This window comes from Glossina fuscipes, unplaced genomic scaffold (genome assembly GCF_014805625.2).
Source record: "Glossina fuscipes isolate IAEA_lab_2018 unplaced genomic scaffold, Yale_Gfus_2 109, whole genome shotgun sequence".
Taxonomy (NCBI): Eukaryota; Metazoa; Arthropoda; class Insecta; order Diptera; family Glossinidae; genus Glossina; species Glossina fuscipes.
Window position 1 is genome coordinate 806439 of NW_023998452.1, and position 25973 is coordinate 832411.

At 34.1% G+C, this 25973-nt stretch overlaps 1 protein-coding gene across 1 annotated transcript in view; it reads right to left on the bottom strand.

Annotated features, from left to right (window-relative positions):
- LOC119638707 (protein timeless homolog) overlaps window positions 1–25973 on the bottom strand; it is a 244359-nt gene that overhangs the window by 161483 nt on the left and 56903 nt on the right. The window contains exons 7-8 of the mRNA XM_038035651.1: window positions 21693–21826; window positions 20914–20994 (exon numbers count right to left, since the gene is read on the bottom strand). Coding sequence (XP_037891579.1) covers window positions 20914–20994; window positions 21693–21826 — 215 coding nt within the window. The remainder of the gene's footprint in view (window positions 1–20913; window positions 20995–21692; window positions 21827–25973) is intronic.

A 25973-nucleotide genomic window follows, 5' to 3' on the forward strand; every position in this document is an offset into this window, starting at 1 on the left:
GATATCTTCATTTTTACGACGAGGAGAGTGCCATCAACACACACCACACAGGCGGACAGACGGACAGACATATCTAAATCGACTTAGTTTTTCATGCTGATCAAGGATACATATACTTTATAGGGTCTCCGAACCTTCTTTTTGAGTGTTATATATATTAAGAAAAAAACAAAACAAAATGCGTGTGCCACCATCTTACAGTGGTGGGTATAAAAATTGTATTCCGTAGTGGCAGAATCTTCTGTATCCATAAAAAAAGTGGAAAGAATTAAAAAAATAGAAAAAAAAAGCAAGAGATAAAATTTTCGTACTCTATAATATTGGACGGGTCTGGTCAAATTGATCCATTTTTTATACTTGCTATAGAAAAAACGTTAATAGTTCCCAAGCCATCTGTTCCACTTTATAAACGATGAGCAAAAAAACTAATGTTTTCTTGTTTTAAAACAAGAAGAGGTCTTCTGCCTTTATATTGTACTATGCGCCTGTCCTTAAACTAACTTCATGTGTTTTTTACCCTTGAAGCCGATGTCCTCGTTTATGAAATCAGAGAAATAAAGAAAACTTTCTACATACTGACAGACGGACAAACTTATATCGATATTGATCAAGAATATATGTACTTTATAGGCTCGCTGAAGCTGTCCTCCAGACGTTGCAGACGTGTTAGTAAAATGGATATAACCACGTCTTACATAGGTGGATTAATATAAAAAGTAAAAATTTGTTAACCCATCATGAGCAGAGTATGCAACGCTCTTAAAGCAAATCCGTATCCTGTCAACTTCTGGGGGAGTTTATAGCAAATCAGTTTTTTTTTCTCTTCAATTCGAAGAAAGCTTCGCTAACTGAGACAAAATACTAAAAACTTGCCTTCATTTCGAGTAAAAGTATTTTATTTATCTTTGATATCAAGCTTTTGATTTATTTCCAAACTTTATGATAACTATACACATAGTTGAACATATTTTAAGGCTTTTAAAAGTTCCGCATCGCCACCGTGTTCCCGCACATTCGATTGACCATTTTCATGTCACTGAAGTCTTAATTGCATTTTCACAGCAATTACGTTCGCGATTTGTTGTTTAATTTCACAGTATTGCGAATTTTATTTATGGGGAAAAGTTTTCTTATTCTTGGAAAATGTTTTTAAAATTTTTATATATAAAACTAATCGAGTATTTAAATATAATCACTTAGTCATTGCATTTGTGACACTATGTAGCATGTATCTGCTTGGTATGGCAATGCAAATATTCTGTCTGTCTGTCAGTCCGTAAGTCCGTTTGTTCACTGTATTTTTCTTAACCATCTTAATATGAAAATTCAGTATTGAGAACTTGGGTATGCACAAACTGTTATCTCACACAAATCGAATTGGCAACGGGTCGTGGTCCCGGTACTAAAACAGTCGAAATAGCAAAATATTAGCATAATTCAGGAAAAAATTTAAAAGTATAAAAGATATGTATGTATAAACCAAGAAAAATGTGTTGTTAGGCTTCTAAGATTCGTTTTGACGTGTACACACATATTTTTTCAGGGTTTTTTTTTTTTTTTTTTTTTTGTATTAAATAGAATTCTTCCTTTGTTTTTAATTATAGCAGTTATATAAGGTTTTATTTGTTTTCGTTGGCCGTAAATGGTCAACAATAAGGAAAAAACGTAATTTGTTTTCCTTCTCTTCTCTGCGTTTGTTATCCTGCGGCGACATGCAAAAGTTAATCAAAAGTGTAGTTAGTGGGGTAATAATTGAAAAAAAAAAAACACAAAATAAACGGTAAAATAAGTTAATCAAAGCATGAAATTAATAAAAAAGATGTATGTATATACATATATATATATATATTTATATATATAAATAAAGAAATATGACAAGTGACCAGAACAGAAAATTTCAAACATTTCGTTGTTAAGAGAAACTGAATATTAACACATTTTTGTAAATACAATTTGAAGAAATGCTTTGATTAGCTTTATGTATAAAAAGTATTCGTTTGAAAGTATATGGTTTTTGGCTCTCTCGCGCTTACTAATCAACCGCATGAAGGATGTTCTGATTGATATTTAAGAAAATAGGCCTAAAAGGGCGCTAACACCTCCCTTGAGCACTTTTGAAGTTTAGCTAATACCTTCTTATTGCGGAACCTAATCGAAATTTAAATTTACTTAAAATTTAGAATCTAGAAATCCATTCACAAGCTTATGGCTTGGCTTGGACAGAAAATATTAGATATAAAACTACAGCGAGCCTTAAATTCTTTTGTTGCATCCTCTTGGTGGCTTTTTTTTTTCTTATGCATATATTATGTAATACTTTATAGATTTAAGTTGCAATGTTAATATTGATCCATATTGTTGTTATTCATCGGTTAGAGACAGCGAAACGGGTTTTCCTATATTTGTATAAGCGGCGGTGATTATTATCGCTTATGGTACAAGAATACATTAAGTTTAAGCGAATGTGTGCAACACAGAGAAGGGCTTAAGACAGGCCCACTTTTTATTATACGAATCAATCAAAGCTTATTTGTCCGTCTGTCCACCTTGTTTTCAAAGCTTAACACATCGCCATATTTTGCCCCAAAGACAAGCGCTATTGAAATTAGCTCGGATCGTAAGTTTTTTTTTTTGACCACGTCCCATATAACATTTCATTTTGAAATGTCATTACATGAACTTTTATTATAGTATTACGTAAAGTGATGTAGAGCATTTAACGGTAGGCCGTTTTTAAAAAGGATGTTTAAAAGAAGGATTTTGGCAATTTTTTTGGATGATAGAAAAGGCAATTGAAATACGACAAAATTGACGACACCACTCTCTGTTGACAAGGTCAGCTTAAAGGAACACTGTCCCATGCTGTGTACCTGGACCAAATTTATATTAAAAAAAAAATCGTTGTATCTTCACTTAGTAAACTAGGGGATTTTAAATCCAATGAAGTAAGGGATTTAGTACGGTAGGGGATTTTAAAAATATTGATGATTTTTTTCATTGGCAAGTGTATGAAGGAAAAATTTCAGTTTTCGGATATTTTTATTTAGAAGAACATTTAAATGAAGAAAGTAAAATTCGGGTTTTGGAATATTCGCAAGATGACACTACACGCTGCAGCTGACTAGTACAGATTTAATACGACGTGCAGTAAGTGATAAGCGTATGCAAGGCAATAGGATGTCGGATGTACTTTTGATACATAAACATGCGTGAATTTGATTGATAGAATCCTACCTCTCGCATCGTCTACAGTTTATGTCTGTGCCGTCCAGTCTGAGCCGTTAAAGGTGGTGCTCTCCGCCATGTAGGTTCGGTTGATGCGGTGAGTTATGTGCTCTTTGGCCAAATCTTTTCAGGTAAGCGCCTATCATTCCTTGTCTAGGGAGTTGCGATAATTTAAGCGCTCTTATCTCACTTACAAACATAGGCTTTTGATCCTCACCGCTCATAAGGAGATTAGCTAGTTAATTAGTACTGGAATGACGGTGTGATTGTGGTATGTGTCATTTCCTTTCATTTTCCTCTAGTTACCTTCTTCGTTTCTGTTTCTACTTAAATTTTTTGTTTTGTTCTCTTTGCCTTCAATTTTCTTCTATTCTCCTTTAGATTGTTTAAGAAAATTTTGTATTTTTGTATGGTAGACATTGTAATGTATTATAATAGGCCTGGCTTGGAGGTTAAATATGCGTCAATAAATAAATAAATAAATCCTCTCAAGAGCAGGTTCGCATTTTGTACTGCATTACGCTGCCAGTAATTCGGTTGACACTATTTTGCCTGCGCAACATCAGCTTAACTATAAGAAGTGCTAATCCGAACCATAGAGGACCTTTAATATATTATCTCTTTGTTTTCCTCTTTCTTAGTTCTTTCTCTTTTCTTAGGTGAATGTCATGCGTTCATTGGGCATTGTATTGTGCTACCTTCACGTTAGCTCTTAAAATATATCTGTTTAAGACTGTTAGACAAATCTTTTTTCCATTTCCAGGGCAGAAGCCCTCGGGTTATCTTCAATTTCCATTTTAACGTCCAGCGTATTTAGTTGTGTTGTAATAATGGACTGACAAGATTTTAGACAAGCTTCCCTTTTATCTTAAATCATTTAGTTTAGAGTTTAGAGTTTAAATTCTTTTGTGGCTTCAACAAACTGTTCCGTTTTTTTTGCTGTGCTTTAGTTGCGTAAGCCTCTCGGCTCAGCTGCCAAAATATTTGTTTAAACGCTATATTTAAAAAGTCTTTCAACTCACCCCTAAGACAGTTACTGAGCTTTAGCTATTTACGAAGAAGTCCTTAGAAATAAAAAAAATTGCAGAATATAAGGGTGCCTTTGGTTGAGTTCTTTGAATTTGCCTCTACTGCACCACAGCCGTTATATCAAAAGAAATCTGCTTGAGAGCACTTTTATGTTTTCTGAGTGTAATTTCTGAAAAACAAATGACCATATCAGGCAGATTATGCTTTTGTTACTAGGACTTTTGAATATGTTTTTCTCAAGTTAAATATTTGCCTAAATGTAGGTGGATGTGACATTCTCTTGCTAAGCTTCAGTTTCATTGATCAAAAAAGTCCTTCCAATCGATTCATATGCAGAACGTAAATATCCAAGCAACAGTCCATTCTGCTTTACTTGTCGAAAAAAGACTTTTATGGTACTTCCAATACTTGTGCTTTTCAAACGTCTTTTATATGGCCTCTGCTTGGCTACGACTTAGCTCATAATGATACGGCAGAATCTTCGCCTTCAATTTTGGGAACTGATTGTGTTTCTTTGGGGACATTTAGAGAAAGACAGCAACACTTGTAGCTGGCATATTAGTATGCTCTCTAACTAAAAATCTGTCAAAATATCATCTCACGTCATTTGTTTACGAATTGCAATAGTTCAGGCGGTGCTTCTTTCTTTATCTATCTACCTTCACTAGACACTTCTTTTTCACATCGTTCAAGCTCACAGTTTGTTTGAAAAGTGTTATGGCCGCTCTCTCCATCAAAAACAACAATTTGTTAGTTTACTGATTTCTGACGTCATACGGACATCGACAATGCCACCCGCCATCGAAAATAAAAGTATGGTTACACCAAAAACATAAAAAAAAATGTTGAAAAATATTCTCTATTGTCTATTCTAAAAAAAAGATTGCTTCTGAAATCGACACCGGGTATACACCGCGTATTGACACTAATGCTCGGTGAAAAGTCAATGGCTGCGAATTTGTATGGAATAATGCTTTAACCTGTTTCTTCATCAACGATAACCTGCAGGTTTCGCGAGCAGTGACTATTATCCGTTTGCAACTATCAAAAGGATGATCTCGCCAAAAAGATAATGTTTATAAAAAAACAAGGCAGTGATATGTTGCAAAAGCGTTATAGTATTCCTATATTTTTTAAAAGAGACTATGCTAATGGATACCAACTTTGTAAATATGAAACCGTGAAATATGAACCGAGAGGCCAGTTACAATATCAATGTATATCGCAACGCGATAAACAATACTCATGTGTATTTTTTATATAAAAATTCCGGTTTTATATTTACATAAGTGGTACAGTACAGTCTAATCTTGTATGCCTAGTCCCTGAAAGTACTAAACGATTTATGTAAATGAAATAAAATCAGATTAGTTCCAAGATACAACCAGAATTCCCGAGCCAATATTACAAGGGAAATTCTCAACACTTTACTACCAATTACGTCACTTTGATCGTTTTTAATTTTCAGTTCTAAAAAAAAGCGGTCATAAATCATGTAAGCCTCCGAAATTTTTGGTAACTTTTATTTAAATACTTGTAATCACTTTTTCCTTACCTAATCTAGTTTTCGAGATGCCGATGGCACATATCTATTTTTACCAAAAGGGATCTTTTTGATCCCCTATTCATTTCGGCTTGCTACGGAAAGCTCAGATTTGGTATAGGCATCCCTTGATCGATTAAGATTATAGGATTACGAAGCAAGAAAATTATATTCGGTTGCGATCGAATCTTTTATACCCTTCGCCATTACCCTAAAACACACAAAGTGAAATAACTGAATTTTTATGCGCTACAATGTGAAGCGGGCGAAGCCCACTCTCGAGAACAAGTTTCTATCGCATAGGCTTTGTAGGCGTGCTCTTCGAATAGCTTGGGTCATTTTGAAATTGTTTTGCATATTTTTAAGCGATTTCTTCATATTCGCTAATGGGAAAACATTTACCACAAATACTACATAGTTAGGAAGGTGGGCATATGGACAGGCGAACAGGCGGACATGCTTAGGTGGATTCCAAATTTAAAACAGGCCAAAAATTTATATAATTTTTGTGGGATTTTTGAAGCTTGTCCCTGCGTCTTATAAAGGCTAATTAATAAACCGACCGAGACTATTTTTGGCTGCAATATGCAGGTGGCAGGTGACAGGCAGGTCTTTCAAAATTTCTTCACAGTATGGAAAATCATAGACGAAAATATGAAAAAATTGCCGCTATTTTTCGAGGTTGTATTAGATTTTTATTAATGGTGGGCGTGTTTTGGGCAGATCACAATAACTTTTCTAGCGTTGGATTCTTAATTGACCAAGGAATATTTTTAAGAATTTTCATCTTTCTATCTTCATTTTTGCGACTGTGGCAAATCGACAAAACTAAGCATCGGCAAAACGTCACTAGTGCCAGCGGTAAGTCATAGATGTTATGATTACATCGTGTGAATGTTATGATTTCAATCATATTTAATTCCGCGGGTACCGGCAAATGGGTAAACATCCTGGAAAGCTCCATTTTCTTGAGATGATCTTATGAATTTCACGATATTGGACCGATATACGACCTTAACCAAGAATAAATATTTTTTAGGAAACTTGTGCGATGAACCCGATAATCAAATGAATTGACTCTTTTTATCGCAAGGGGGTCTAAAAAACTTACACTACATGAATAATTGAAATGGATTTAAAAATAGTTTTTGGTTTATTGTTTTTTTCTTTTTTTGATTTCGCCATCATCGTCACTTCCATACCAGATGTCGCTATCAATTGTTAAAACTATTACAATATTGACTATTTATATATTTCTTAAGCAATTAAAATCAACCGACATGCAATCCTTAGTACGTGACATATCCACCATATTCGCACAGAGCAACCAATGCACTAACCAAGCTTTTCACACATTCAGACGTATTCATGTAAATGTTCACAAAATAACTGCACACAGTTACAGAAATTGAATACAAAAAAAAAAAAAAAAAAAAAAAATACACCAAAAATAAATAACAGAAAACTCAACTATTGTCAGCGCAGATGTTTTCTGTGGGATTATTATACTAACAAAACACTAAATATAAGTATTTATGCATGTATATATATATATATATGTATGTAAATTCATGCATGTAGAAATCAGTGCTAGTATTAACCATGAACCCTAACGATGCCTTAAACGTCTAGACGGCAGTGCTTATAAATTTTCCAAAAATTTATATTATATTTGTTTACATTTGCATGTATTCTCTTTACTTACACAAACACATTTAAATCGTTGACTAGTATTGTGCACGAGTGTGGTATGTGTATTTGTTGGCAAAAGAATTTATTATCACCAGAGAGCATATTATTTGTTGTTGTTGTTGTTGTTGATTTTGTTTTCTCAGTACGAAAATATATTTACATTTAATATTAAATGTACTTAAGCATGAACATTGCAATCTTATGCCGAGTATTTATAATCAGGCTGCGTGGCTATGGCATGGCCGCGAAGCAAGGACTTGCTTACGTGTTGTGAAGGTGAGATATATACGATATGAAACATTTATGTTTGAATTCCGTCGACAAGAAAATTGTTAGTTTAAAAAAAAATAAAATAAGTAAATAAAATAATAAGAAAAAAAAGGACTTAAAAAATAAGCTGCATTGATTTACCGAAAGTAAAATTCGAGCCAGACACACGCAACAGTTTCGATTGAGTAGAATTTATGAAAAATTCTTCACATTAGGCAACAAGGCATACTTGCTTGGCTTGAGGAAGAAATTTTAACTCACACTACTTTAAGTAGAGTTGAAAAAGGTATATATTTATTTATTTCTTCGTTTTGGTTAATTGTTGAAGAAAAAATCTGTGGCAAACCGAGATTATTTTTACTTTTAGACAATTGGCATAGATCTGGTGAATGCTTAGGCTAATGTCAACTAATGAACTTCATTTAAATTACTGAGTGATATAAAACGCCTCTGCAATTTTCCGTCCCATTTTGTAGCCCGCTCTTTTCAAACTGCAAGTGTGGTTGATGTTTCGTGGCTCCCCTATTCTTGACATCTTACGTCCCGGTATTGCTGCATCAGTTACAAAATTTCATCGACTTTTTCGACCAGAACGAAGAGCGTTCTCTTTGTACGCTTCACAAACTTTTTCAGCATATTTTTGCATCACGTAGAGTCATATTTCTTCAGAAATTTCATCCATTTTCAAATCAATATAACTTCTTACCCGAACAAAGAGTTAGTGAACTATCTTTACAGAAAATGGACCCTTTTAAGCACATGTCCGTTTAAGACAATTAGTTGAGCTCTGCCCGATACATAGGCATTAACATCATCTCGCGGAAAAACCGCATATGTCCTAATTTAAGAAAAAATATTATCCTTGATCCAATTTATCGCCTTTCTCGTTGTGAACTTAAGAAGTCACATTACATTCGCTTGAAACAGAATCATAAAATCATTAACCGCAAAACCTTTTTTGGTTATCGGGAGTTGAAAGGCAGATCGCGATCGTATTTGCGGTTTGCTTCGGAAAAAATCAACGTTCGAAACCATTTTTACTGTTGTAAGGATCAAAATCGTCCCTTGTTTTCGTTCACCACCTTAAAGTAATTTATTCGCAATTCAGGCTTAGAGTTCACTTAGCTTGCTGACTAGATTCAAACGTGCGAAGCAGACAGAAACTAGATCTCGTAGGAAGTCAGCCGTTCCATACCTGCAATCGATTGACAATGACTATGAGGCGGACAAGTAACTAGTCTTCAACTGAGATCCATTTCTATCTAGTTTACCCACTGTTTACCTCAACCGATCAGGTTACACCTATTGTGAGAGATTGCGAGATTTGCTGCTTACTTGAAGATAAATGATCGAACATCTACTTGGGACATCTGAAGGGAAAGAGCAAAACTCCGCAAGGCATCAATTTGAGGATTTCTTGGCCCAATAGAGCAGGAAAGTTGAAGAAATAATGAGAGTGATTCAGTGACCAGTTAAGTTTGGTAGAAATGACGAATAGCTTAGTTCCCCGGTATCCCAAATCCATCATTTTATAGTAGCTTTGACGTTCAAAGAAATTCATGATTAGCTAAGCATCCTCAATCAATGACGTACTCCTTACAAGCAAAACTTGAGTGTAAACTTAAGCCAGTGCGTCCGTGAATAGTATCAACCATTAAATCAGAAAAACCACGGGAAAATTCCAGCAAGTTAAGTAGTGTATGAATGTTTGACATTACTATCCACTAATCTTCTCTTTTTAGTCCTTGTGAGCTGTTACTTTATAAAAGTGATAGGTTCATGTTTTCGGCTGGGCAAGTTACAAACCCAAACGGTGAGCATGCAGACGAACGGTCAAATGGACTGATGGATGAACTAGGAGATTAGTAGTCACAGGTCAACAGGATGGACAAACGGTCAAACGAAAGGATTGACTGATGTTGGGAGACACGAACGAACGAGTTAACTGATAGACAAAGGATAGGTGAAGTAATTCAAAATGTTACACGTATAACTTGAGCCTAGGCAGAGCTACCCAATTAAGGAATTTTAACAAACTGTCCGCTTCTTGAACAGCTATACTTGCAGGATTTTGGTTTTTCGACAACAATTTGCATCGAACCGAGCAGTAAGCAAAATTGCTAATTCGATTGTCGATGAAATGCAATACGGCCCCGCTTTCGATAATTTACTGGATAGGCGGCTAATTACGATTACTGCGTTTTAAAATGAAGATGAAATAGTGCTCATTAATATGTTGAAAACATCGTTGCCCAATAAAAAAATTTTGTATGAAACAAATTCGAGAAAATGTATAGTCTCTCATCATACACTGATCGTTCAACCTGATTTTGATCTGCGGGACGGCCAAGTAGATATGTGTCGCGTAAGCCGAGTTGTTGTTCGCAGCTTGAAATTTCAATGCGGTTTAACCCTAATATATACTATATTTACGATGAATGTTTATTTGGAAATAGTATAAAACTTGACGTCTGGTTACACAATCGCTAAGCTGCGGTCATTCCCTCTCTGTTTCTTTATTCCGTCTCACTTCTTTCTAACTATCATTGTGTTTAGCGCATAAGGAACATCCCCGGGTGTGATAAGTCATTGCAAAAAGAAAATACATGAATATATAGTTTATATAACTTTTGATTTTGATCTTGCAACCATTATGAAAATCCCATATGTGATCTTCATGTAATTATTGTTTTGTTTTGCCTTAAACTTGTGACGAAATGATTTGTAGTTTTTGGTATATTTTCGCAATACATTTTTCGTCTTTCTTTCAATTTGTCCATAGTTGCCTATATAACGTATTACTTATTTTAACAGATTTTGTTGCATGCAATTAGGAGCGAATCCAATTTAAAATCTTTTTTTAATATATTGATAATTAGCACAAAAATATGCGTCATGCGCAAGAGACATAAATATTTAAGAAAAGATGAAAAATTGTTTAATTCTGATGCAAAAATGTTCCTAGCATTTTAGAGAAAACGGTTGCATAGTTACTTCCGAAAATTGTCTACGCGTTATTTGTCGCAAGTTTAAGTGTGAAATTAAAAGTTTTATTTGAAATGCTATTAAGAAAGCATATAGTATCAATATCCACTTGTTCGCGAAAAAATGGCACTCACATGATACCACACTTTGGACACTTGAAACTATATTCACCTGTAGCGTTAAATATACTGCTTAAAGAATTTTTAAAAAGAAAGAAAAAATAGCAAATCGTTCACACCTTTTAAAGGTTGAAACCTAAATATAATAATTCAAAAATAAGGGCAACCTAAAGGTAACAGTTAACAGCTAGGAGCGGATTCAAGTCACGGAAAACAATGTCTACATAACGATAGATCCTAGAACCTCGCTTGAAAGTTTTCCACTAGAGCAACAACAATCCAAATGTTGTATTCTTATACCTCTTAGAAGTGTGCAATGCAAAATTATGTATATGGTGCAAAAGAAAAGAAGAGAATTGATCCATAATTTCCAGGACAAAATCAAAAGTGAACATTTATTTTCATTCATCATCACTTTTCATTCATCAAAACTGACATACACGATCAAACTTAAGCTTCTTAAATTTTTCTATAGCTTATTTAAGCAGTTAACTGTGTCGCACTCTTTGGCGATCTACTTGTGTACTCGTCACAGAACTCAGATTTTGTGTATAATGAAATTAGGTTACCATGAAACGAAATAAATATTTTCACAAAAACATTACTTCGCCAAATTTATATTCGTAATGGTCAGATTTTATAGGGAAATCCAAGAGATGAACGGATGGATCACGACGTATATACTCATAATACAGTAAACTAGCAAGAACTCCATTTTTCAAGACCCCCAAAGTATCGTATTAGTTTCTGCGTTGATCTCATTAATTATTCCTGAAGTTTTTCCCTGGAGTGTTCTTTTGACATAAGCAAAGAGATAATGAATGCTGTAAGTGAAATTTTTAAGGAACACGGTGGGCTGGACAGCAAATGGCAATAATGCCATTGTAAACATTGGTCTGTCGCATGGTAAAGATGGTTCACATCTGGAAACCAGCCTTATTTTGGCTAAACTTTTTTTCAAAATAGTAACTCGCTTTGAATATTTTGCAGGATTTCAGTTATAACTTGAAAATCCACAATCACTTTCGCAATCTTTTCTTTAACCTTTTCTGACGTCGGCATCCATTCCTTCAACGTTATCCACACTCGTTTAAGTTCAGAGAAGAGTTACTATTGCGTCTTTCAAGCCGATGATGGATTTAAACAGTGTTAAAAAGTAATTCTTAGTCAATACATGTAATGCGGAGAATCTTCGAAATGGCATGAAATTTTGTAGGCAGGCTTTGTTTGACACGACATTTATGTATCGGTTCCGGGACTAATTGACCGATATATTAAAAACGTTACAACGCATATGTTCAGCATCCGTAGTTTTGTAAAGAAAGAAACTCATGGCATTTTTAGTTTCTCTTTTTCCATTTTGTTTTCGTATTCTTTCCATATGCATACACATATCTGCCTATGAACAGTCATGCAAAAGCATGAACTTTATTGTGAAAATAAAAATACCGGAAAAAAGTTCTACAAGTCGCACTTAAGCTGGAATTAAGTTAAAATATTCTCATTGACTTTCACACAAAAAAAGTCGAAGTGCATATAAACATCGCCCCCAGGAAAAATATTATATATATGTATATATATATATATATTCATATAATCTTTTTTTTCCCCCCAGACTCAAAGCAAACGTTCACACCCGCACGAAAATAGAGTCATGCGAAAGTTCGAAAAAATACTACAAAAAAAAAAATAAAAGTAAAAAACAGAAAATTCGTAATAAAGTAAATAAATGAATATCTCTATGCATAAATTCTGTTTTTAAGATGTAAAATTATTACGAATAAAAATTTAAAAATTAAAAGCAAGACTTTAAATGAGCAGAAAAGTCATTATTATTATTTCAGTTATATAAACATAATGTGATGAAAGTCGAGTCATATTTTCGTACAAAAAGATGAAAGACAAAATGCATTAGCATTTTTTTAATATTTTGACAATGTATGCACGTACATGACAGATGTTCATAAATTTCCATTCCACTCATTTCCTAACTAAGTTCACTAACGCAGGTAACATTTTTTCAAGTTTATTCTAAGTTTTTTTTTTTTAAAAATGTAGAAAATTATTACCGAAATTTCAAAGAACGTAAGAAAACAAGAAAATAGCAAAAGAAAGCATTCTTGTTCTTTTTTTTTTGCGTTTACAGGATAATCACGGAAAGGCATTGCAATCGCAACTTGTTTTATTATTTCAAAATAAATGCGAAAATTTAGATGAACAATAACAAATATTAGCTGACTGCAGTTGAGTAAACAATCGTCATTAATCAAAGTTAATTTCTAAGATATAGACATAATTTGGTTACGTTTCGTTATATCGACCGCCAGCGCAAAATAACGCCTCCTTGATATAGGTCAACAACGCGAGGTCTTCATTGCAAAATGTCATGCCCTTAAGATTTGCGAAAGCCGCACACATTTCAAGTAAAGGTTTATCCAAAACATTTGTGAGCCATAGATCTAAGTCTAGCATTCGTAATGATATGCGATATCTGAACATTATTGATAGAGAGATAGTAGAACACAAAATGTTTGATTGTACTAAACATCCGAGACAAGTGTGGGAAGGAACAAAAGTTGTCCATATTTTTCTGGTTGACTAAGTCATTACGACAGGCAGGCTTTGAAAGCCATTACTAAGAAGGAGCTAGCATCACTTGGATTCGCCAGGATTGCTGCATGCGAGTTCCTATTTTTAGAAAGAATTGCTATCAAAGGACAACTTTATATAGACCAACAGAGATTAGAAGATATACCTAAATCGATGATTACTTATCTTAGCGAATATTCTTAGGAATTCCAAATATTCCCCACGTCGTATTCTATAACTGCATCAACGAAAGGTGATAGTGATGTCGGCGAGACGTCAGTCTTGTAAGTTGTCAAGAAAAAACCAAAAAGTCACTTTTGCTTTCGTTCTCTTAAGAGCGGCGACCAGAACCTTCCCAGATCCAAGCCGAAACCAGCTGGTTTGGGCAGTTGCCCGCCGCTTAGCCTATCTTAATTTAATTCGAACTTAAGCTAGTAACTCAGCCGATCGAAGAAGGTGTAAGCCCAAAATGAAGCACCATTTTTAGTCTTTAGATACGCATAGGCTTCGATGGTGAGCGAACAGGTTGGAGACTAGTTATCCTCCACCTAACAATCAACAATTCCGATACTGTTCAAAGGAATTCAAGGAGAAATTCTTCTTTGAACACAATTTTCTGCCAAAGATATATTGACATAATATTGACCGAAAAAAAAAATTCGTGGCGTTCCTTCAGTTAATGATTACATAGCCTTATGACTTTTGAAATACTAATTCTATTAAACACACGCTAACATTAAACACTAATCCTATATAGCATGTGTGAGAAGCGTCAGACGCAATTTAAAAAAAATTAGGCTAATAATTGTTGACTGAGCGGAAACTAATTACTTTCTAAACATGACGCAAGCGACCCAAAAAGTTCTCTTTGTTCTACTTCCTCCTCGTAACGTTTCTTGAAAAAATGCATGCTCTATCAAAAAAGCAACAACACGCAAGTGCTTTCATCGATTTCGCTCCGGTGTTAAAGATGTGTTGCGGTCTGGTCGACGACTGTTTAGCAAAGTCGAAGAATTCTATAAAAAACTGAGAAATTTCATAACAGCGCTACGCATGTAAATATTCGCCATAGAGCAGTTTTGAACTGTTTGCATAAGAAGACACTCAGTATTTGCCTATCACAAAAGTTAAAAGCACAAAATATTGTGAACCAAATTTCCATCTGCGATCTGCTACTGAAGCGAAACGAAATCTTTGGATTGGCAACGGACGATGAAATGGGGATGACATGCGATAATGTGCGTGAGGGATCTTGGTACCACTGTGAGAAGGCTGCACAAACAATGGCGCGCCGCATAAGCTGAAAGTCTGTTAAATACGACTGGAGAGCAATGGTATATCATGAGCTGCTCCAACCTGGCTGAACGGTTGACTCGTCTTTCTGCTCCCAACAACTAACGCGATTGATGCGCGCAAATGATCTAGTTAAGTGTGTAGGATTGGTCAACAGCAGTGAGGTTGTCTTGAATCACGACACCGTCACGCTACACAAATTTTAGAGATATGGCAAAAATGGATGTTTTGATATATCTACCGTATCATCTAGATCTCTTTCAACCCGATTACCAATGGTTATGAACTCTATAAATCTACCTTAAGGATCTAATCTAAAGCTGGCTTCAAAAGCGACCTGCAAAAGTCATTAACTTCAGTATTTTCGCTGAAAAATGTTAGAAATGCAGACATGGCATAGTGGTTGCATTGTAACGAATGGCAAAATGACACATGCTTTGCCTACAAAGGATTACTTAAAGTATAAGACAACTGTATTTGAATTTAAATAAAGGAAAGCTACGAACTTTCTCTATAATCTATATCTAGACATCCGTTTAAAGACTCCGACAATAAAACTTTAAGAAAATGGAGCATTCAGAAGAAATGGAAAAATGTTCTAAAACTTATATTACTCTTAATAAAATGAAGATGAGATATTTAGAGAGAAGCTAAAAGCCAAATAAAACTGACAAACTTCTACATTATGTTTTATCGATAATTTTAGTGGATTATCTAATACTTTGTTGAGAAGGTCTCTTTTAAAAAAAAAAAAAAAAAAGAAGAAAATAACAAAACTGCAAGAAAGAAAGGAAACGCGCATCACCAACTCTTTGCTAAGCCCAAAAAGTCACTTGCAAGTGACTTTATCTCGTTAAGCATTAGAACAAATTTTTCAAGTTTCAAATTAACCGCCACATAAATTATGGCGGCCACTCTTGGCGAGGGAAAGTCAGAGTCACAAAAAGACTATAATATAAGCCGGTTCAACTCTATGTAGTGGTTATCTTTCACTGCCTTTTTCTTCTTTTATTTCTCTTATTTCTCTGTTGTTCCTCTTCTTCTTTGTCTTAATTTACTGCACTAACAGCTATAACAAATAAAAGCAGACAACGAGCATAATTAACACTTTCGGTAGTAGTTGGTAGTAAAAAAGAAAAGCAGAGGCAGAAAAAAATTGTAAGATTTGCCGCTTTTATGAAAGAATAGGAAGAAAAAAGAAACGTAGAAAAGAACGAAAAGAACAAAACAAAGTTTTTGCATCGCATTAAAACACTAAAAATAATAGTGAAATGCATAAAAATAATGTTTGGTATGGAAATATGCAAAAGCATCACAAGTAATAGTAATAGTAGTCCTAGTAGCAATGGTAGTAGTTAGTACTGGCAGCAGTGCATAGAGGAAAAGGCAACAAAAAAACACTTTATGAATGCCTTTTAAACTTAACACTTAACAGCGTTGTTACGTGCATAAATACACACACACACACACGCGCGCACGCACGCAAGTACATAGACACACAAACGAACACTTATAAAGAAAAAATACATTAGCTTTTTTTAGCAGATTCATAAACGCACGCACATCCTTTTATTCATATATATATATATGTATAATTGAACCACTCAAGCAAAGGTATAAAAACAACACTATTAATAGCAGGAAGATAGTAAAGCAATATGATGGGAGGGGGAGGGAGAGAAAGGCGGGGAGGAAGAAAATGAGAGACGGAGGTGCTGAAAAAACGGGAGAAAAGTACAGAGCTGCCTTAGTTTATGTAAGTCCACGTGCAGCTATATACACGCGCGCACACAACAGGCATATAAGTAAGTCTAGGCAACATGAATATGGAGTTTTTGGTTTTTTTTTTCTTTTTTTTAACTTGAATATCTCTGTCTATAAACGAAACCGAGAAACAGTTATAAAATAGGATTACGGAGTACAAAAGGACGTCTTCACTGTAGATTAAGATTCATAGTGAAAAGGTAGTTAAGAGGCTGGTGTTACACATATAAACATGAAAACATACACACTCGCACACATATACAAAAATCATTTTTATTGTTGTGTGAAAAGTACGTCAGACCAGGTGTATGCATGCAATCGCCTAAGCTTTAGTTACCGCAATCGTAACTCTACCTCATATTCCAAGAGGCCAGCTTAAATTTGAAAGCAACTTAATACTCTTTTCAGGATGACTCTTGCAATGCTATTATCTCTCTTCCTGTTTTACTCTACTTCTTCTTCCTCTGTGCACAACTCTTATTCTACACTAGAAAAACTTTAAGTAATAGATTTTCTTAAGCGTATGGTTTGTACAATAGTTTCTCTTTTCGTCTACTGCTTCGACTTCTTCTTTTTTTCTTTTTTTTTTTTTATGTTTCTTATTCTTATTCTTATTGCACAAAAGCATTGAAAACAATACGAGCCAACATTAACCATTTTTGCTTGTGGAATTTTGCTTTCAGTTACAAGCGCACAGGGTTACTTTTTCGAATATCACTACTGCTCCCAGCACCAGAATTCTTTCTATGGGTATCACACAACTGTAAAATATATTTTTTATCTTCTCCTATAAATAAAAAGCTATTTAATATTCCTGCAGGCGCCGTTGCCGACAATGCTTACTGAATGAATTCCTCGTAGTAAACAACAGCAACCTTTCTTTTGATAAATGATTGCATTGCAAAAGTCGAAGCATATGAATAAAAGTTTTTTTTTTTTTATTTTTTATTTTAAATAAGAAAAACATAACAATAGGAAAACGTGGCATCGCTATATGTTACATTACTAAGGTACAATGATTTCCTTATTGGTTGTTGTATCCTAAAGCGAAAGATAAAGAGAATGTTTACCAAGGTAAGGGACGAAGACGAACGTGCACGTATGGGTTTTGTCAATTGTTGAAAAACAAAAAAAAAAAAAGCAAAATATTTCTTTCTCCTTTTAAATAAGCCGTTTATATGGAAAGTGGCTTAAGCCACTAGTTTTTTTTTTAACTCGAAATTTTTCCAAGTAAAGAGATTTCGTTAAATTATATCATTAAAGTGACAGTATATCATTATGACACTTTTAAAACGAAGCGCTCTAATATTGATGACTGCATAAAATATATATAAAAGAGAGGAAAGACAACAGATGACATATGAGAAACTGTTACTTCTCCTACCATTAGCAAACTATGAATAATGAAGGCAGATAATATGCCGATTCGTCATACTATCTAATAGGGAGAGTAATGAGACGAATGGAAATCAAAAGTATCGATTTATGCCAGAAAGGTGACAAGAAATGGAATCGCATCTCCCTTAACTGTTTCCAGACAAAAGAGCGAAGGAGCTCTTTATATAAAGTAATCTTAAAGCAATAATCTTTAAGTAACGGTCACCACCAAGAGTAATGTTACATATTAACAACGTCGGTAGTTGTGGCGCACCAGATGCCTGCCATATATAAACGGCACGCATCGTTATATCTCTTGAAAAGCTAATCCCTTGTAAAATGGCCCAATTCCTATGATCTGAATAGGGTACGCGGGATGCCTTTCCTTATGCGTCTCTTACATACAGATGCCCACTTGTTGATTGTAACAATTTTTAAAAAATACAGAAAAGAAGAATTTGAACTTCTCGATGGTACTTAAACGATTTTCTACCCTTTTAAAAATTATATGATATCTATATGAACTGGAAACAAGAACTGTACCCTTTATAAATCAATAACAGTGGAAATGGTAGCAGTTTACTATAATTTCTGCGATAATTTTAGAAAAAGAAAAAAATCAAATAAACTTTTAAATATTAACTAAAAGGCTTCCTTTTCTCTAAAAGGATACCAACTGCTTACACCGCATGGCTGATAGTCAGCAGTTGAGAGAGATTTTAGCACTTCAGTTTTAAATGCATTCTCTCTGATAAAAAGTCGATCGCCGCACCTTCTGCCGCTATGTAACAAAGATTTCAAATGGCGAACCATCTAATGTGAAAGTTTTTTACCGTTGGGCTTTATGTATTTTTATGCCCCATACCAATCGTGGAACAGGGTATATCAAGTTTGTGCGGTTGTATGTAGCATGTATAAAAGCTTAGGTTTTATTATACCGATCCATTCACAACCATTTTTTAAATCGAGCTAAGCCTGTCTCTCTGTCAGGCTGTCCGCGTGATGTCTGTCCATTTGCGTTCAAGCTACATGTGGCAATTTTTGAGATATTGTGATGAAGTTTGGTATACTGACGCGCATTGGTCCAAGGGCGCACATTATTGAAAATGGTTTGGATCGCTTCCCTTTTTTGACCACTTCTCATATAAGTATTTAATAAGTCTTTATATGGAAAAAAAATTTCAGGTATCAAAATTGCTCGACAAAACTCGCTTTGTAATAGTAATTAAAAACATTCTAAATTCGTATGAAAAATTTGATTCAGCTGGGGCGATTTCTTGAACCCTCTTTCGTCTAACTGTTCTTACGAAAACTGTGTCTGTTTATGGCAAAGAGGTACAATTTTGAATATTGCATGGTGAAAATTAGTTTAAAATAGCAGATTGATACGGAAATCAACCTTAACGAATTTGGAGCACATACGTCTATTTTTTGGATACTACCGCATATAAGGATTCCACCAATGTGGGGGCTATCATGGAAAGTCTGCCTTTGCATGGAAGTGCAAAGTCGGCCTTGCCCGACTATAATGTTCGTCCTTATTTTTGTTGCTCTTCTTTCTGTTTGTCTGTGGACATCATTAAAGAGCTAATATATAATGATTCAACCTTTAATCGTTTGATTCCTGTGTCGCCAATATTCACCAAATGACGACACTGTACTTCTTACACCAACTTCTATGTCAAAGTACAGTCGACATGACATTATTTGAAATTATTAATTAAGAAAATTAGTGGGAGGTTAAAAAAAAAATGGGTTTACAAATGATTTTCTGTATTCCTGTGAAAATTTACCAGATCAGCCAAAGAAACCGACGAATGTAATCTCACTATTCTTAAATAACAGGAAATCGTAACCAAAGGTTAATTCGCCGTGTCAGGTTAGCGCGCTAATAGCTTACCGATCAGGTAGTTAAATTAACTTAGAACTAAGTTGATAGATCAAAGCCCTTTAAAGGATTACATCGACAACATTGTAATTACTTTAGCGAGGGTAGTAAATTCTGAAAGTAAGTAAGTCTTAACGCACTAGCATCTAAGACTATCGGCTTGGTTAAAAACTTTACCTCATCAAAAATAATCCACAATCTTATGCGGCGAAATATAAACGACTGTTAAATATATTTAAAATACATTAGTTATTAAAAACATTTTCTATGGGAACATCGTTAACAGGTTGATTTAACAATGGAACTCTCAATGTTTTACATTTCCATATGTGTGTGTACTAAAATGGATCACTTTGCTCCCCTCCATTTGTTGAATTAGCACAATTGCAAAAGTAAGACAAGGGTATTGATTAAAGATCCAAGACTAAAAAGTGCTTGTGCTCCGCCCCCAACAGCTTAGAAACTGAGATAATCTCGAAAAATGTTCGCTTCGAGACTGGACCGGATGGATTGATTGGTACGTCCACAAATAGCGATAAAATTCGAATTCTAATTTATTTCCATTCATTCCGAGTTGAATGAAGAGCGAGCTAATGTACATTGGAGTAAATTGGAAATGTATTGGAAATATATTGAAATTACAATTTCCTCATTAACTCTGAAAGCGTTAGTGAACCAATCAGAGCCATCTTTCAATTGAATGTGAAATTAATCCCAACGAACATCTGGGTCACAAGCAGCCAGTGGACCACTAAAATAATTAAGATTCCGCGTAGGAGCGTTGAATCACATCATAAACTTATTTGTGGGCAATCATTAAGAATGTAGAAGCAAAGTTTCACTTTTCAGCCACAAGCCATACGATGGCGAGCATTGCAGCAAGGAACTAAAGGTAAATAGAAATTTTTTATATTTAATCGGGAAGAATTCAAATACTTTATAGAGTCCCTTCAACATCACAATCGGCATGAAATACTCTGAGTTTATCAAATAATGTTTACATAATTCCTGGGAGTGGGAAACAAATATACTACACAAACACACGAAATGAATTAGTTCGGAGTTATGTAATGAAAGGCAATAGGCTTAAAGGTATATCTCTGTTATTTAAAGATTAAAAATTGAAAGCTTTCACTTACCTTGCTGCGCGCATCAAAGCAATGGCATGATCCAATTTTCTCGCGCGTAATAACTTATGTATTCTTATCAAACAATCTTCCCTAAAAGAAAATAAAGAAAATAAAGAAACTGAAAACATATAGAATTAGAAATCTATCGAAATCAAATTTACTCAAATGAAAAGAGAAAACGTTATAATGAATAACTTAATCTAACTTGGCTAAAAAAAAAGTTGTCGACTTTGTATGAAATGAAATGTTAACACAAACGTTTGATAAAGTAATGAGTAAAGAATATACATATAATAGGCAGGCAGATGAGAAATCAATATTTTTTTAATTAAACAACGAAATGAGGTTAAGCGAAATCAATTTTTTTTTCCTGTTTTATTTGTAAGCAAATAAGATTTAAGCCGTGGAAACAGTAAATTTTAGAAGGAAAACATTGTATTTCCGAACAAAATATTACAAGCGCTAACTAAATTAAAAGTACGTAAATAATTGTTGTAGATTTAGTCATTTTTGGGTTGATTTGCAGACAAAAAAATTTCTAATTAATTTAAAAAAGAAAACTTAAAAAAAAATTTTACTTTTTCCTTCATTTTTATTAAAGAGCACGTCAAAAAAAGCTCTATGAATATACGAGAACTTGGCTTCGGCTTGTCTTGGTTACGATATTGTCAACGAATTGTTCACAAGACTATTTTTATAATTTCTAATTAAATTTTACTTGCCTATGAAAAGCTTTAGATTGTGTTTAGCCAAATAAAAGAGTGAAGCTCTTTACTTGTAATACTTACCTTTGGTCGTCAATACTTTTATCGGAAGTCGTATCGAACGGAATAGGTTGATCCTCTTCGGCAAGTTGTAAATCGTTTGTTAACAATTGTGTAATTTCATCGGCCATTTCGACCCATCTATTCGATAATTCTTCCTGAAAAAACAAAAAAAAAAATTAACAGTGATAATGAATGATGCATGACAAACAAGTAAGAAAATTACATTCGGTTGTGAACGAAAGTTTTATACCCATTAACGTGATCCAAAAAAAAAAAAAATAAATAAAAATGATTAAATTTTCACACTCTAAAACATTGGGTGGGAGCAGGTGATTTTTTCTATTTTGAGAATAAAGGCGGAAGTTCACATGGTGTATGTGTTTTAGTTTATGAGTGAAAAGCAAAAAACAAGGCAAGCAAGTGTTCACAGTTTTTGTTATATAGACGTGCGGACGTTTTTGGGGGGGTTCTTTCAAAAGTTCAGCTCATTTTCAAGTTCTTTAGCCAGTTTGTAGGCAATATTTTCGTTTTTGCGAACGGAAGAACATTTCGCACAGATACTATACAGTTGCATTGCTTAGGTATATCGCGAATTTGAACCTATATTATATACTTTATGGGCTTATTCTACGCGCGGCTTCTAAATGACACAAACGTTTCGCCAAAATTATAAAATAAAAGATCGTGTTTTCCACTTTTTAGGGTCAATATTACATCGTTTATGGAGTATAGCTTCAAATTTGTGCAGATTGATCAGCTGTATGAGTAATGAGCAAAAAAATCAATCTTTTATTGCTTTTAACAAATAAAAGTGTCTCCGCTTTACGTAGCATTGTGGGCGTGGCCTTCAACTGAGTTGAGCTATTTTCAATAGTAACCTGCGTCCAAGAACTTCAAAATTTGAAGTTGGCAACTTCATTTTTGAGGCCATGAAAGTTATTTACAACAGACATTATACAGACAGGCAGACGGACATACTTAAAATAATTCGAATGTGATGCTGATCAAGAACATATGTGCTTTTTGGAATCTCTGAAGCCTCCTTCTCAACTGGACAAATGAATACAACTCTCATTCTGTGGTGATGGATATAATAAAAGCAAAAATAATTAGTAAGAAAGAAATTATTCAAAAATGATATTATATATAAATAAAAAATGAGATAAATACACCTCCTCTTCTAACAAAAACGAACAAGTAGAACGAAAGTAGAAAAAACATTGTGAGATGTGGGCACGTGATTATTCTAGGAAATAAAAGGTATGAGTTTTTGATAAAATTGAATCGCTTGTTACAGAGCTTAATAATCGAAATATGCACTATCGTTATCTCCACGAGAGTGACCTGCGTTTTGGAGGTGAAATAGCTATCGATTTGTCTTCAATGTTCATGAAACGCTAATCTCCTATTTTGAACGCGTCAGGTACGCGCATCCAATGTTATGCGGGAACAATTCATTTGTACACCTAATATATATTTTTATATTCTTGTTCAGTCTATATCACGATTTCATTTTAGATCCATTTCCAGTTTGTTAAGTTCTGTCCTAGTAATTGAGTAAAGTGTTCCAATATAAAATGGAATTAGGAGGGTTACCGCAGTACCATCGAGTTCGAACTTGATTTTTGTAACGACTGGCAACGGTAATGTTTCGAAGCGATTATGCCATTTTGTTTGCTCTTGATCGAGGCGCTGAAGCATAACATCACCATCATCACTCTGATCCATCCAAATCCGTGTAAATAAGTATGCTGGAACCCATACAGGTTAAAATAATAAGAGATAATAAGAGATAATAAGATGCTCGGGACCGCCATTACGCAGTCTCAATTTAATAATCGTTCTAACTTGATATTAAAGTAGAAGCATAGATTAGTCGAGTGTAGTCACAAGGACTTCTGAGAAGAAGCTTGATTGGTGGTTAAATTGAAGGAACGGAAAAATTTAAGAAGGAAAGAAAAAAGTCAGATAGGTTGACGCATAACAACTGATGTTTAATAATATAGTCTCACCGGTGTAGAATTGTTGAAGAATGCATTTTTATACATTCTGCTAAGATAACAAAAGATAAGCCCTCTATTAGTAAGACGGCAAGCTTAAGTTTTGTTAATGAGCCAAGGAGCGAACGGGCGATCCAGACAGCAATCGAACTAATTCGACTCTTTACAACGCTGAATAAGGGAATTCCTTTAGCCCTATTCGTATGTTCTTTTCATACGTTCTTTGCATACATACATCACCTTGGATTACACATAGAGTACGAAAATCCGTGCGAAGGGCGCTTCCATGCTGCCGATCTTACGGTTAGTTAAGTTTACATGACATGTTAAGCTAAAAATACTTTCATGAGTAATAATATGTTAAATGAAGTATCCATAGCATGCGGCGCATCCACGAGTTGCTCCACACTATCCTAGGTGTATTCATGTAACGACTTTTTAGAATAAGATGTTATATGGGACGTGGTCGAAAAAGCAGTTCAATTCGAACCATTTTCAATAGCATTCGTCCATGGGCCAAAAATCGCGACCGTCATGTTGAAAAAAAGAAAACAAGATGGGCAGGTGGGCAGATGGATAGACAAGCTGAAATTGACTCTGTGATTCTGAACTGATCGGTATAATAAAAGGTGGGTCTATCCTAAATCGTTCCGCACAGACTTAATATACCCTTGACCCACAAGCGATGTAGACTATAAGCCACACGTTTTTAATGCAACAAAAATAGACAAACGTAAAGTATCAAATGATTCGATTTAAACTGAGTTTATCTTAAATGTTTTCTTTCGTTTTGTTTTTTGTTATCGGATGTATTTATTATTATTTTTACAACGATTCTTCAGTTCAGGTAAATTTTAAGTAAATATATGTACGCGTTGTTTATGTTCACATTTTTAACGCTTTTTAAATAAATAAACAAGGAAAATTTTATGATATAGGCATCTTATCAAATTAACAATAACGTGGAGAGGAAAAACAACAACAATTAAACCGTATTATTTACTATTCTACGCACCACAGAAAAATTTAAAAATATTTTATAGCTCCAATCATTCCAGCTTACAAGACTAATTTAACCATGTCTGTCTATCTGCTTATAAGGTGAAATGCTGATCGCCATCTTGAAGACTGATACAATTATGTAAAGCCTCCTTTAGAGTTTCAATTTAGTAGAGCTTCAAACTGAGTCGGACTGACGGACTTGTTTGCAGATATCCAAAGGCCGTACGCACATGAGTTCATAAAATTGATTTACAATGGGCAGCCAAATTGTACAAATACACAAACTGAAATGCACACGAGCTACAACATATATGATACAATATATAGGATACGATACATGATATATCGAAGGAATAACGCGAATGCAGATACAATACATACGATACGTCATAAGATATACCGAGAGAAAAGCTAAAGCGATCAGGTAGAGTTACAACGTATACGTTATGATGTACGATAAATTGAGAGAATATATGCTTCCCCTATCTGCTTATTCGTTATCGTAAGCAAACTAACGACAGGCCTTGAAAGTTTCGGTCTTTAATTATCTCTTCGCTAATATTATTTATATTATATAAAATTTAATTGAAATTTCTCAGAGAAACTTTATTAATAATATTTTAATCATTTAAAAATTTAATAAAAAAGAAAATGTTTTTTTTTTTCCATTTGTGGTTTTGGCCAAAACCATTTTAATCTGATTAAATTTGATTATGCGCATAATGATGACTGAATAATGACTCAAAGTGCAACATAGTCTTAATTATACTTGTTAAACATAAAATAATAATGTTACTAATAAGTCAGTGAAATCTCTTTGTATTAATTGGGAGAGCTTTTTAACAGCACTTAACAAACAACAACAAAATTTTCAATTTTTATCGAAAATTTCCAAATATTATGTAGTATCTTCGCAAAGTCAGGCAAATTCACTGTGACTTATTAATTGCATTAATATTTTATACATTTTGTATTTGTAAGTTACTTACTAAATGAAATGTTAAAGTTATCGCTCTTGTACTATTTTCAAAGAAGGATATAATAATAATAATGTGAATTAAAGTGAATCCGTTTATTCACATGCAAGTACAGTGAATTCAGCTCAATTGCATCTCTTTCATGACTACAACTTTTTCCTACTTTTGTTTTTGCATATTCTCAAAAACCTCAACTTTCATATGAAAAAAAGAAAACTAAGCACAAATTTAACTGTGGAAAAGCAGAAAAGACTATTCGACTTACAGTAATTTCAGCCTAACTGTTTCGTCTCAAAAAACATTATTTTCACATTACTATAAAA